At 60.1% G+C, this 11,939-nt stretch overlaps 2 protein-coding genes across 7 annotated transcripts in view; one reads left to right on the top strand and one right to left on the bottom strand.

Moving 5' to 3' along the window:
* The first annotated feature begins 144 nt into the window (after positions 1-144).
* Positions 145-10,296, top strand: ATG9B (autophagy related 9B). Its single transcript, XM_047838053.1, has 14 exons — positions 145-2,813; positions 2,933-2,976; positions 3,143-3,207; positions 3,405-3,566; positions 4,102-4,243; positions 5,813-6,567; positions 6,754-6,907; positions 7,124-7,303; positions 7,892-8,128; positions 8,298-8,431; positions 8,613-8,709; positions 8,911-9,034; positions 9,121-9,262; positions 9,426-10,296. Exons 1-13 carry the CDS (start codon positions 2,273-2,275, stop codon positions 9,246-9,248), a joined length of 2,763 nt encoding a protein of 920 aa, XP_047694009.1. The 5' UTR covers positions 145-2,272; the 3' UTR covers positions 9,249-9,262; positions 9,426-10,296.
* Positions 10,259-11,939, bottom strand: part of NOS3 (nitric oxide synthase 3) — an 18,025-nt gene continuing 16,344 nt past the window's right edge. For 5 of the 6 annotated variants that reach the window (XM_047837984.1, XM_047837994.1, XM_047838008.1 and 2 more), the window contains 3 exons: positions 11,450-11,598; positions 10,893-11,087; positions 10,259-10,778 (listed from right to left, as the gene is read on the bottom strand). In XM_047837984.1, coding sequence (XP_047693940.1) covers positions 10,617-10,778; positions 10,893-11,087; positions 11,450-11,598 — 506 coding nt within the window. In that variant the 3' untranslated portion in view covers positions 10,259-10,616. Of the gene's footprint in view, positions 10,779-10,892; positions 11,088-11,449; positions 11,599-11,939 lie in introns of those variants that run through there. The other variant, XR_007147711.1, reaches the window with a different exon arrangement.

The following is an 11,939-nucleotide window of genomic DNA, read 5'->3' as shown; positions in this document are numbered from 1 at the left end:
GAAGAAAGCCTTTTCGGTCCTTCTCCTTCCGGAAGTGTGATTGGACAGAGCCGACTATCCGCCCGCCCCCGGCTGTGGGCGGGGCCGAGCAAGTGGGGCATTGCTTTCCGCCTGCTGCCCGGGCCAGTCCTGGGGTGACTTCAGCAGCGTGTGCTTCGTGCGACCCTCCACCGCGGGGGTTATCCATAGTAACGCGCCAGCGTTACCCGGGACCTCGGGGTTGCTGGTCTATGGGTGCTGCCGGCGGACTCTAGATGTCCCAGGACTTCTAAGGAGTATAGAGTGTTGGTCCTAGGGGACGAGGGACCCAAAGGGGCCTGGGGGATTTTTTCAAAACATGTGCGCGTTCCATGTGATGCATCCCTTTCTCCCAGACAGATCAGAGCTCCAGGGATGGCAGCCACGTGTATTTGGGAAAAAAATTGTCCTGGTGATTCTGATACACTCCGCCTACTCAACGATTGAGAACCACTAGTGTGGAGGTCCCGTATAGCTTATGGAGGCGCCCCCCCCCCCCCCCCGATCCTTCTTTCCCACAGATGCCTTCTTACCGCAGTCAGGGTGACTTGTCTAGGACCCCACCTCCCAGCTTTTGCACCTCCGTTAAACACTTATTTATTTCTTCCGTGTAATTTGCATAGTTACCCTCCCCCCCTCCCGCCCCTCCACGGTCTATGACTTCTTTCTGGGTAGTGATTCTGGCTCATTCATCCATACTCCCTTCCCCTCCAAGTGGTGCCTGATAGAGAAAAGTGCCCTTTATAATAAATTAACTTGAATTGGCGTGCTGGTAGGGCAGCTGTCAATGAATGAATCAGGGGGGATACTGGGTATGAAAATGTGCCAGATTAGCTTGAGGTTGGGCTGGGTGTATGCGAGGGGTCCTAATGTGAATGTGGTGGAATACTGGGGTGAGGGAGGTTGAAAAGAGATCAGGCAAAACCCTACACAACCTGTAGGCAGATGTCTTGGCAGATGTCTCTAAGATATGGGAATTTCCTAGCTCCTCTGCAATGTGGGATTCCATCTTGGGCACTAGGATGCCACCTCTAGGAGTTCTGCCTCCTGCTCAGGGATAAAACTATGCAAGCCCCGAGCTACTTTAACAATTCCTGTCCCAGGAAGGCAGCACAGAAGGAGAAAAACAGGCATATCTGGTCTCGTGTTTTGTGAGCAATTCCATGATTGCCTCCACATTCCTCCAGTGAACACACTCTAGGAAGCACTTTGTTCCTCTCTCTCACAGATACTGTCCCCTAAGACAGCCCTCAGGCCCAAGCCCTGCAGGCCCTGACACCTGGGCAGCTGAGTCAGCACCTCAGGAATGGGCTTTAGTAGCAAACTTGGTGATTCAGGGCCCCAGGAATGGCGTCGAACATGCCAACAAACCAGCTGCCTCCTTCTCCTTGAGGTGGCAGAAAGGAACTCAACCAGCTCATCCCTGGGTATGCAAATTATCCTTCCTGATCCTGGCCCCCCAGCTGCCCTCTGCTGGCTCAGCTCTGATGCTTCTCAGGGGGCCCCCCAAACTGGATGAGGACTGGGGAAGAGAGTTTCGGTGTTTCCCAAGATAAAGAGGAAGACAAAACGGAACTCCCAAGGAGCCTTTTTCTACCGAAGCTCCCCAAACCACTCCTCACGTCTGGAATAGCTGCCTCTCCTTTCTTTACCTCCTCCCTTTCCTCAGTTTCCTGCAACCTGGCTGCCCAGTCTGGCAGTCTCCCCTCCCCTTCGTATTGGCAGGCAAACAGAACACCAGCCTTTTCTTTTGTTTTTTCTCCTTTTTGCTTTTGGTCTTAAAGCCTTTCTCTGTGGATCCCTGTGTGCATGTGTAGAGAGAGGAGACCAGGTTTCAAGAAATCAAAGATGTAACATCTTAGCCTCATAGCCTTAGAATCCTTTGGTAGGAGTTTCTTTTGGCTTTGTTATTTTGGCTGCTACTTTCTGGCCTTCCCTTTAAATCCATTCCAGGTCTGAGGAGGGGACAGTAGGTGTCTCTGGTCTGTATGTTCTCCGCCTCTGCCTCTCCAGCTTGTGCTCCTCCCAGGCACAGAGGCTTGGCCGTGACAGGTTTGGCCGCAGATTGCCCTGGAAGGGGTGTGAGTTGTCAGACAGGTGACTGCCGGCTTGGACGCCTGAGGCCTGCCCTGACTGAGTCACCTTGCTGTTGTTGTCACCATCCTTGCCGGAGTCCCTGCTCAGCAAACCAGACCTCTGTGGATACGGCAGCAGCTCCCATCCGTCCAAGCTTTCAGGAGAAGCTACTGGCCCGATGGTGAGGCAAGTGGGCTGGGGGGGGAACCGAGGGCGGCTGGGGCGGTGGAGAGACCTGGGGCCTGGATCAGTGCCTCTCCTCCCCATGCCGCTGCCCCCTCTCCCTCCTCCTCCATGTCGGGGGCCTGGCAGAGGGCGGATTTCCATCTTCTCTCTGTCCCCTGCCCCTCACACAAGAAGCTCCCCTTCCTCGGTCCCTCCCCCGGCCCTGGGACCCCCCTGCCCAGCGATGCAGGCCCCAGGGGGCTCTCAGCCTCCCCACAGTGCCCTCCCCACCCCAACAACGCAGGGAGGGCCCGCGATGACACCCAGCTCTGCTCCCCCCTCTTGGGGCTCCCACTCCACCCCACCCCTGGCCCCAGTGACTCCCCCTCCCTCGCACCGATGCCCCCAGGACCCTCCTGGGCTGCGGATAGGGCCTCTGATCCCTGAGCAGGATTATGAGCGGCTGGAGGACTGTGACCCCGAGGGGTCCCAAGATTCACCCCTCCACGGGGAGGAGCAGCAGCCCCTGCTCCATGTGCCCGAAGGGCTCCGAGGTGAGTGTGGGTGTGGGGCTGCGAGGGGAGCACGCTGGGGAGGGCCTGGGGGCTCCCGAGGATGTGAACTGGGTGCTCAGGGGAGAGCCAAGTCCCAACACTCTCCCCCCTGTGCCCAGGCTCCTGGCACCACATCCAGAACCTGGACAGCTTCTTCACCAAGATATCCTTTGTGCTCGGCCTGGCAGCACTGGCGTGGGAGGGCCCTTTGGTGCTGGTGCCATTCTTGGCCAGCGGCTCTCAGGGAGCAGTGGGTTGCGGAAGTGAGGGAGAGGTGTCTTCGAGAAAGGCCCTTCGTGCCTCAGGCTTCTTTCTTGACGCACCGCCACATCTATAGCTACCACCAGAGGAATGGCTTCGCCTGCATCCTGCTGGAGGATGTCTTCCAGCTGGGGTGAGATGCTTGTCCCAAGCCCCAGACTCTGTCACCTTGCTCCCTCAGCAGTGCCTGCTGCTTTTAGTCTGTGTCGCACCCCACCCAAGCAGCCCAGAGGCTCAGCAGGGAGGGGAGCACCCTCAGGGCTGACCTGGAGGTTGGGGCAGGAGCCCTCCCTGCCCTCAGACCTGACTACTGCACTCCCTGTCTCCCAGACAATTCGTCTTCATCGTCACCTTCACAACCTTCCTCCTTCGTTGCGTGGATTACAACATTCTCTTCGCCAACCAACCGAACAACAGGACAACACCTGGCTTGCTCCATGGCAAAGTCACCTTGGCAGATGCCATCCTGTCCTCCTCCCAGTGTGCCCAGCGGTGAGTGACAGCTGGTGGGGGGAGCGTCGAAGGGGGAGACGAGCAGACAAGCAGACAAGCACCGCCCCCCCATCCTTTTGTCCTTTGGTCTAAATCAGCAGTACTCCCAAGTTTTTGGTCTCAGCACACATTGAATACACTTAAACTTGATCAAGAACGCCCAAGAGCATTTGTTTATGAGGTATATTTACCTCATTCGAGACCTAAGCTGAGAATAGCTTTAAAATCTAAGAATACACCAGCACACGTTCCATCAGCTGCCGATGTGGTGTCACACACGTAGCTTCTGGAAAAGTCCACTGTATGCTCATGAGAGAATGAGCATGAAAACAGCAGAAAACCTTCGTCTTACCTGAAAAAAGTTGGGACCTTGCCGACACTTGTAAGGGCCTCAGGGTCTCCCAGGGCCCACACGCTGAGAGCTGCTGGTGGAGCTGGGTCCCTCTCTCTGTGACTTTTCCCTCGCTCCCCAAGTCTAGTCTCCCTTTCTATTGGGCCCCCACTTTCTCTCTGCTATCTGTCCCACCCCACACAGGATCCGCTCCAGCCCCCTGCTGGTTTTCCTTCTGATCCTGGCTGCAGCCTTCTGGCTGTTACAGCTGCTTCGCTCAGTCTGCAACCTCTTCAGCTACTGGGACATCCAGGTGTTTTACAGGGAGGCCCTGCACATCCCCCCGGTGAGCTGGGCGGGTGTGTCTGTGGAGGGGTGCCTTGTCAGGGGTGGGGACAGAGAATAGGGAGGAGCGGGGGCTGGACAGATGGAAGGGCCCACTGGAAAGCAGGCAGAAGGCCTCGCTGACACCTGCCCAGGCCCTGAGTAATGTTAGGAGAAGAGGTACCACCACTTACTTCTAAGGCTTGGTCCTTACCCGAGTGGCGTTTTGTTGACTTGGATTACAGCTGATGATTTAGGGTCACATGCTTGTGCTCCAAACAGTGGATATTTAGAGGAAGGGCGGTCATCCGACTTTACAGGGCAGGAGGAATTTGGGTGCGGCTGGGAAGGATAGGAGGTGGGAAGGCATTCGAAGGCCCGATGCAGGAGGTGGGGGGGTGGTGAGCATCTGTGGGCAGCAGTGAGGAGTGGACCCACCAGCCCGCAACTGAGTGGTCAGGCCCTGTTGGGTGATATCCCCTCCCCCCCCCCCACTTTCTGGCCTCCCTCACGGTTGCAGTGAGCCACTGTGTGGGCCCCTTCACTGTCCTAGTTCATGCTTTGCCCTTTCTTTCCTCCCCATCTCGTTCGTGCTCCTTCTTACTCTGTTCCCCAGTTCGTTCTTTAAGGCTCAGCTCAAAGGCTGTCTTCTGCAGCCTGCTTCCCTTGTTCCCCTCAGAAGCGCAGAACCTTCCGCATGGCTCTCCTGCAGGGCCAAGGGGAGAGGTTTCCAAAAGGCCCCTCGAGTGGGGGAGCACAGACAGAGTGCAGGGAGGATGGAGAGGGCCAGGGGAGCACCGGTGGGGGAAGGCAGGAGTTAGAGCACTGCTTCTCCAGGAGGCTGCTGACCCTTCTCTTCCTCCTCCTCCCTTCTTTCTCCCCCTCCCCCATTCCTTCCAGGGGAAGGGGAGAGCCTGGGATGGACTGGAGAGGCTGGCCTGGAGGGACTTGACTAAGCCGGACTGGGGCAGCTGGGTGAAACTGGGCTAACGTGAGGTTTGCAGATGAGACCCAAGTGAGATCTGACAGCACCCCACCCAGACATGGACACAGCCGGTGTCTTAGGAGGGTTAATGGGCGGTGGAGTGGGATGGGGCTGGGGGCGGGGGATCGGTCTCAAAGCATGCGGAGATAAGAGGTGGTGCGGCTTCAGGTCCTGTGTTGGCCTGCACCCTAGGGCTGGGAAGGAGAGACAGTTCCCATGTCCCAGCAGCAGTTCTGTGCCCTCTGTGAAGAACCAGGGCGGGGAGGTTTCAGAAAATCTGCTCCTGAGAAGCTGAGACCAAATACCTGAAGAAGTTAACTTACGAGGTGTCCCTGGGAAGCACAAGACTCAGGGCCTTGAGAGTGGCAGGGGCAGGAGGAACACAATTCAGGAGACAATGAAGGGAACTAAGCGCCCCGGTCAGTGACAAGGTTAGAGGAGGGCAAGAGAGGGCAGAACGGGCAAGGCGACAGGTTTCGCCCCTTGAACGACACTGGGTGAGGAAGGTGGGGAGGGGGCAGACGAGGGAGGTAGCTCCGTCAAGGTGAGTTTGGGCATCACCGCGCCGAGGAACCCAGCTGACGCTCAACAGCCCCCTCTCCTCAGGAGGAACTCAGCTCGGTGCCCTGGGCCGAGGTTCAGTCCCGCCTGCTGGCGCTGCAGAAGAGCGGGGGGCTGTGCGTGCAGCCGCGGCCGCTGACCGAGCTCGACGTCCACCACCGCATCCTGCGCTACACCAACTACAAGGTGGCGCTGGCCAACAAGGGCCTGCTGCCCGCGCGCTGCGCGCTGCCCTGGGGAGGCAGCGCGGCCTTCCTCAGCCGCGGCCTGGCGCTCAACGTCGACCTGCTTCTCTTCCGCGGGCCCTTCTCGCTCTTCCGCGGGGGCTGGGAGCTGCCCGACGCCTACAAGCGCAGCGACCAGCGAGGCGCCCTGTCCGCGCGCTGGCGGCGCACGGTGCTGCTGCTGGCCGCCGTGAACCTGGCGCTGAGCCCGCTGGTGCTGGCCTGGCAGGTGCTGCACGCCTTCTACAGCCACGCGGAGCTGCTGCGGCGCGAGCCGGGGGCGCTGGGGACGCGCCGCTGGTCCCGCCTGGCCCACCTGCAGCTCCGCCACTTCAACGAGCTGCCGCACGAGCTGCGCGCGCGCCTGGCGCGCGCCTACCGCCCCGCCGCCGCCTTCCTGCGCGCCGCCGCGCCCCCGGCGCCCCTGCTCGCGCTGCTGGCCCGCCAGCTCGTCTTCTTCGCTGGCGCGCTCTTCGCCGCGCTGCTCGTGCTCACCGTCTACGACGAGGACGTGCTGGCCGTGGAGCACGTGCTCACCGCCATGACCGCGCTCGGGGTCACCGCCACCGTGGCCAGGTGCTCGGGGAGCTGCCCGGGAAGGAGGGGGGCATTCCTCTGACCCGGGGCCGAGCCTCCCGCGAATCCCTACGACACCACCACCCCCAACCCCGCCCTGGGCGCCCCCTCTCCCCCGGCCCTGCCTCCCACCCGCACGTCCTCCTAACCGCGGGCCCCCTTCTGCACCCCCATCTCGATCTCCAGGTCTTTCATTCCGGAAGAACAGGGCCGGGGTCGTTCCCCGCAGTTCCTGCTGCAGGCGGCCTTGGCGCACATGCATTACCTCCCGGAGGAGCCCGGCCCTGCCGGCAAGGCCAGCGCTTACCGGCAGATGGCGCGGCTGCTTCAGTACCGAGCGGTGAGGGTCCGGCCCGAAGCGGGCCGCGGAGACCCCAGAGCCGCCAGCGTCTGGTCTGGGGGAGGGCGTGGGGCAAACGGGCTCCGGGCTGGCCATCCCGGGAGCCGGCAAGTGACTCTGGAGGTTTCCGGCCCTGGCAGGCGTCCTAGGAGACCTCTTTGTCCTGATCACGAGTCCCCTCAACGACTGTTTCTCAGCCTCACTTTGCTTCCCCAGGTCTCCCTCCTGGAGGAGCTCCTGTCTCCTCTTCTCACTCCGCTGTTTCTACTGTTCTGGTTTTGCCCCCGTTCCCTGGAGATCATTGACTTTTTTCATCACTTCACTGTGGATGTGGCTGGAGTTGGGGACATCTGTTCCTTTGCCCTGATGGATGTGAAGCGTCACGGCCACCCTCAGGTTAGAGCCCATCCCTGGCTGTGTGGGGTTGTGGTTGGATAGGGGTTTGCTTGCCTCACTTAAAGCAAAGCTGGGTTCCACCCCAAGTTCTATCACTGACCACCTGTGACCTGGAGCATGTCACTTGCCATGTGGTAGTGTCCTTATCTGTCAAATGAGGATGGTGACCGTAGCCAATGCACAGGGCTGTGAGGATTGCATGAGATGATGTGTGCAGTACCCTAACAGGGTTCCTGGCACATTGTAAGTCCAGTAAACAGGAGCGGAGACCATCAGAGAGGCTGAGAAATGAGCTGGTCAGTAGACGGGGCTGGCATAAGGCGGTCAGGCCAGCCAGCCCTGGGGTCCATCGTGCACATGCTGGCAAAACATTAAGCCTGCGCCCTACCCTTGTGCTGGCTCCAGACCCAGGTCCTGTTTTGCCGCTGTATTTTTGGTTGATCTTGAGCAAGTCCCCATCGTGGCTTCTGTTCTTTGACCTGGAAAACGGGGCTAGTGTTTCCTGTCACGCCTACCCCGCAAGGCTCCCACAGAAGCTATAAAAGCAGTGTCCACAGGATGTGAACGGTTGACTATTCTTGTTCTCAGTGGCTCTCGGCAGGACAGACAGAGGCCTCGCTCTCTCAGCGTGCGGAGGATGGAAAGACTGAGCTCTCCTTGATGAGGTTCTCCCTGGTGCATCCACAATGGCGCCCCCCAGGGCACAGCTCCAAGTTCCTGGGGCACCTTCGGGGCAGGGTCCAACAAGATGCAGCAGCCTGGGGCGCCACTTCTGTTCGCAGTCCCCCCACCCCGGGGGTGCTCAGTGACTCTTCCTCACCTCTGGTGAGTTGCAGCCTGGCCTACTCTTCTGCCCTCACCACCCCCAGGCTCTCCCCTCCAACTCATTGTTTGTATTGACCTGCTCCCTGGTCCAGCTTGCTCCCGGGCCTTCCCTAGACCTCCTCCCTCCCCTTCTGGCCTCATTTCTGACACCCTGTTCTCTTGCTCCCAGCCTGAGGCCTTCCTGGCCAACCTCTTGGTGCACCCCCTTCTGCCCCCGCGGGACCTGAGCCCCACAGCCCCCTGCCCAGCCGCAGCCACAGCCAGCCTCCTGGCCTCCATTTCCCGCATTGCCCAGGACCCGAGGTGAGGGGGAGTGGAGTGGGCCTGAGATGAGATGGAGAACAGCACGGGTGGCGGGGCTGATCCCCCAGGAGGAGTATGCAGGGGCACTGGGGGTGATTGGGAAGGGGAGATCAAGTCTGGCCCTCCCTGGGGGCCCTGGGGGGAGGGGCATGTCTTTGGACTACTGCACCCTCTGTTCCAGCTGTGTGTCCCCAGGAGGCACTGGGGGCCAGAAGCTGGCCCAGCTCCCAGAGCTTGCTTCTGCTGAGATGAGTCTGCATGCCATCTACCTGCACCAGGTGAGCAGAAGGGTGCCAGAAAGAGACATGTAGGGAGAAAGCAGCTGAATGAAATGGAGACTGAGCGTGGGGTAGAGTGTAAGGAGGTACACAATGGGAGCTGGAAGAGGAGGTTTTAAAACCCCCTGCACCTAGTCCAGGGGCTGTGCTTCACACTGAGGGGCAGAAAGGAAGCCCATCATTCTTCTTCGTTCCATTTAGCTCCATCAGCAGCAGCAGCAGGAACTGTGGGGTGAGGCTTCAGCCTCTTCCCTGTCCAGGCCCTGGTCCAGCCCCTCCCAGACACTCTCGCCTGATGAGGAGAAGCCGTCCTGGTCAAGTGATGGTGAGGTGGTCAGGGTGTGCGGGGGACAGACCCTGGGTTGACGGGGGGCATCACTGCACTGCCCAGCTGATGGCTCATCTCACCAGGCTCCAGTCCTGCCTCCAGCCCCAGACAGCAGTGGAGAACCCAGAGAACCCAGAATCTGCTCCCCGGGAGGTTTCAGGAGACCACAGATGCCCAGAAGGAGCCTGGCCAGGCCCCTAGCACTGACTGAGAGAGCTCCTCAGGGTCAGTATTGTCTAATTGGGGTGGGAGCTGGGGAATGAAGAGAAAGTTGGGTGGAGCCAGACTTGAAGGGATGGGGGCAGTGGTGGGAATTCAGGGTGATAGGGATGGTCATCTTTGGAATCTAAACCTCCGACTGCTTGCCAAGAGCCTTCTCCTCCTCCAGGTTCCGTGGCTTCTCCAGCCGTAGGAGATCAGACAAGGCCGAGTGGAAGGCCATGATGCCGAGCCATCTTTAAAGACCCCCGCCTCCCTGACTTTAGATCTAAGGATGTTTTAGTTGGGCAGGACTTGGGGGAGGTTAATGATAAGCTCATCCAAGAGAGCAGAGAAAGGGTAGGAGAGGAGATGCCAAAGGCATCTGGAGACAGTGTTAGAGACTATCCCCGTCTGAAGGGGCTAAGGGGACGCCACACCAACTAACTGTCCTCGAGCAATTGCCTGGGAAGAAATCCCCAGGTATCCTCAGGGTGGAGGACAGGGCCAAGGTGGAGGCCTAGCTAAATGCAAGGGAAACAGTGAGGGACGGGACCTGGATGGCAGTGGGCTCTCCAAGCCTGTCTGGCCTTCACGTTCCACTGGGGACTTATGAGTGGAAAGACTCTACAGAGGGCTGGTGGTTTTGGAGCTCAGCACTGGCAGTGCTGGCTTCGGAAGTGGGTGTGGATCCTCATCCTGTCTGAAACCGGCTGTAAAGGTTGCTCATGGCTTGCTGCACCTCTTTGTGACCTTCGTCTCTGGCGTCCCCACTCCTGGTGGAGGGCTGTACCTCCTTCTCAATCAAGAGCAAGGAAGCAACACAGAACTGTCCGTGATGGGCTGGAAGCCACATTTGCAGAGCGCTGGGTCAGAGTGGAGTGTGTAGGATAGGACTCCCTGTCAAAGCATTGTCACGCCCTCCAGCTGCACAAGTTAACAAAGCTTGTTCTGCAATTTTAATCGATGGGGCTGGGTTAGGCGTCTTGGTAGCACTTGTAACATCGGGTCCAGTCTCTTATGGTGAATTTTCAATAATAAATATTTTAATGATTTAGAGATTAGGATTCGAGATAAGATACTCCCAAGGAAGGTAAGGGGAACCTAAAACTCACCTAATGAACACAAAAAGGGGGTGACAGTAGGCCCGGGAATATCACTGCTGGGAGGGACCCTCCGGACCTGGGGCAGGTAAACAGACCTAGAGGGAGACACTTCCCTCATCCCCTGGAATACGTGGGCAGTCTCTGGATAGAGGTGGGACGGCACCTCGGGAGGGAGGGAGAGGTGGCTGGTCTGGTAACACCGACAGGAGAGCGGCAGAACCAGAGTAGACCTACGGCCCCTCTCCTGGAACTGGGATGGAAAACAAGAGGGGCTCTCAGGGACTGGGGGTGTCTGGGCCGGGAGGGTCGAACGCCCAGGGCACTGCGCCGCGCAGATGCCGCTCCTGCAGGGAAAAGCTCTGGGTGCGTATGCGGCTAGTCACCTCCTGGGTGCGCAGTGTGAGCCCGAAAATGTCCTCGTGATAGCGTTGCTGATCCTGCGGGGAAAGAGGGCAGCGCATCAGAACAAGACTGGGACCTAAGCGGGAGTGGGCCCCGCCCCCAGGATGGCCCCGCCCCGCCCCGCCCCGGCATGGTCCCGCCCCCCGCACCCGCAGCACGCCGATGACGTCGCCGGCCTCGTCCAGCTCCATGTCGCCCTCCGTCGCTAGGATTCGCTGCACCGTCTGCAGGACGCTGGTTGCCATGGTGACGTCGCCGCACACAAACATGTGGCCCCGCTCGAGGCACAGCACGCGGTGCACCTCAGCCGCCAGCTCCGTCCGCAGGATGTCCTGCACGTAGGTCTGAGGGAGGCGGAGGTTAAGCGGCGTGCCCTAAAGAGCGCGTGGGTCCCGGGGGCGGGGGAGGGGCGGGCCAGGCGGGGCTTAAGTGCGCGGCTCTGCGGCCTAGAGAGGTGGAGCCAAACAAGGGGCGGGGCTTGGTGACGGTGGGTGAGACCAAAAGGCACGCGGGAGGGGCCGAGTGGGGGCGGGGGCCTGCGTGCCGCGGGGTGCCAGCCGAGGGGCGGGGCGCCAGCTGAGGGGCGGGGCGGAGGGCGCGCACCGGAGGGGCGTGGTCGGGCCTGGGCCTGGGAGCCCTGCTGGAGCGCAAGAGGGCGCTTCCCCCGCCCCTAGCTCTAGGTTACCACGGCCTCAGGGGGTCGCACCTTAGGGCAGTCGGGCTCCCGAGAGAAGGCGGTGAGGACGCGTCCAAAAACCCCGCGCTGCTGGGCATCCTGCACCTCGTCGCGGTAGAGGTGGTCGAGCTGGGAGCATCGGCAGCCGAACACCAAGGTCATGGGGGCCGGGTGCAGCCCTGCAAGTAGCACTGCGGCTTGGGAGAGCCCCCTCCCAGGGGCGCAGCCCTAGCGACTTCGCCCACTGGCTACTGACAGCCCAAGCCTCTGGTGTCTGGCCTCCAGAAGAGTGCGGAATGCTTTCACAGAGACCTTGCCCGACCCTGGTTTACGGAGACGACGCTCACGGGGAGGCAGCTTACGAGAGGTGGTGGCTCCTCGGGTGGAACGACCAGCGGTGGCATTGCGCTAGAACGTGGGGCTTCTGACTCAGACGCCCTTGGCACCATCTGACACGGAAGTTCTAAGAGCCCCCATCTAGCACGGTCCCTGCTCCAACGCCATATTCTTCCACACCCTC

Source organism: Prionailurus viverrinus, chromosome A2 (assembly GCF_022837055.1).
Source record: "Prionailurus viverrinus isolate Anna chromosome A2, UM_Priviv_1.0, whole genome shotgun sequence".
Classification (NCBI taxonomy): domain Eukaryota; kingdom Metazoa; phylum Chordata; class Mammalia; order Carnivora; family Felidae; genus Prionailurus; species Prionailurus viverrinus.
This window is presented reverse-complemented; position numbering and strand designations above follow the sequence as displayed.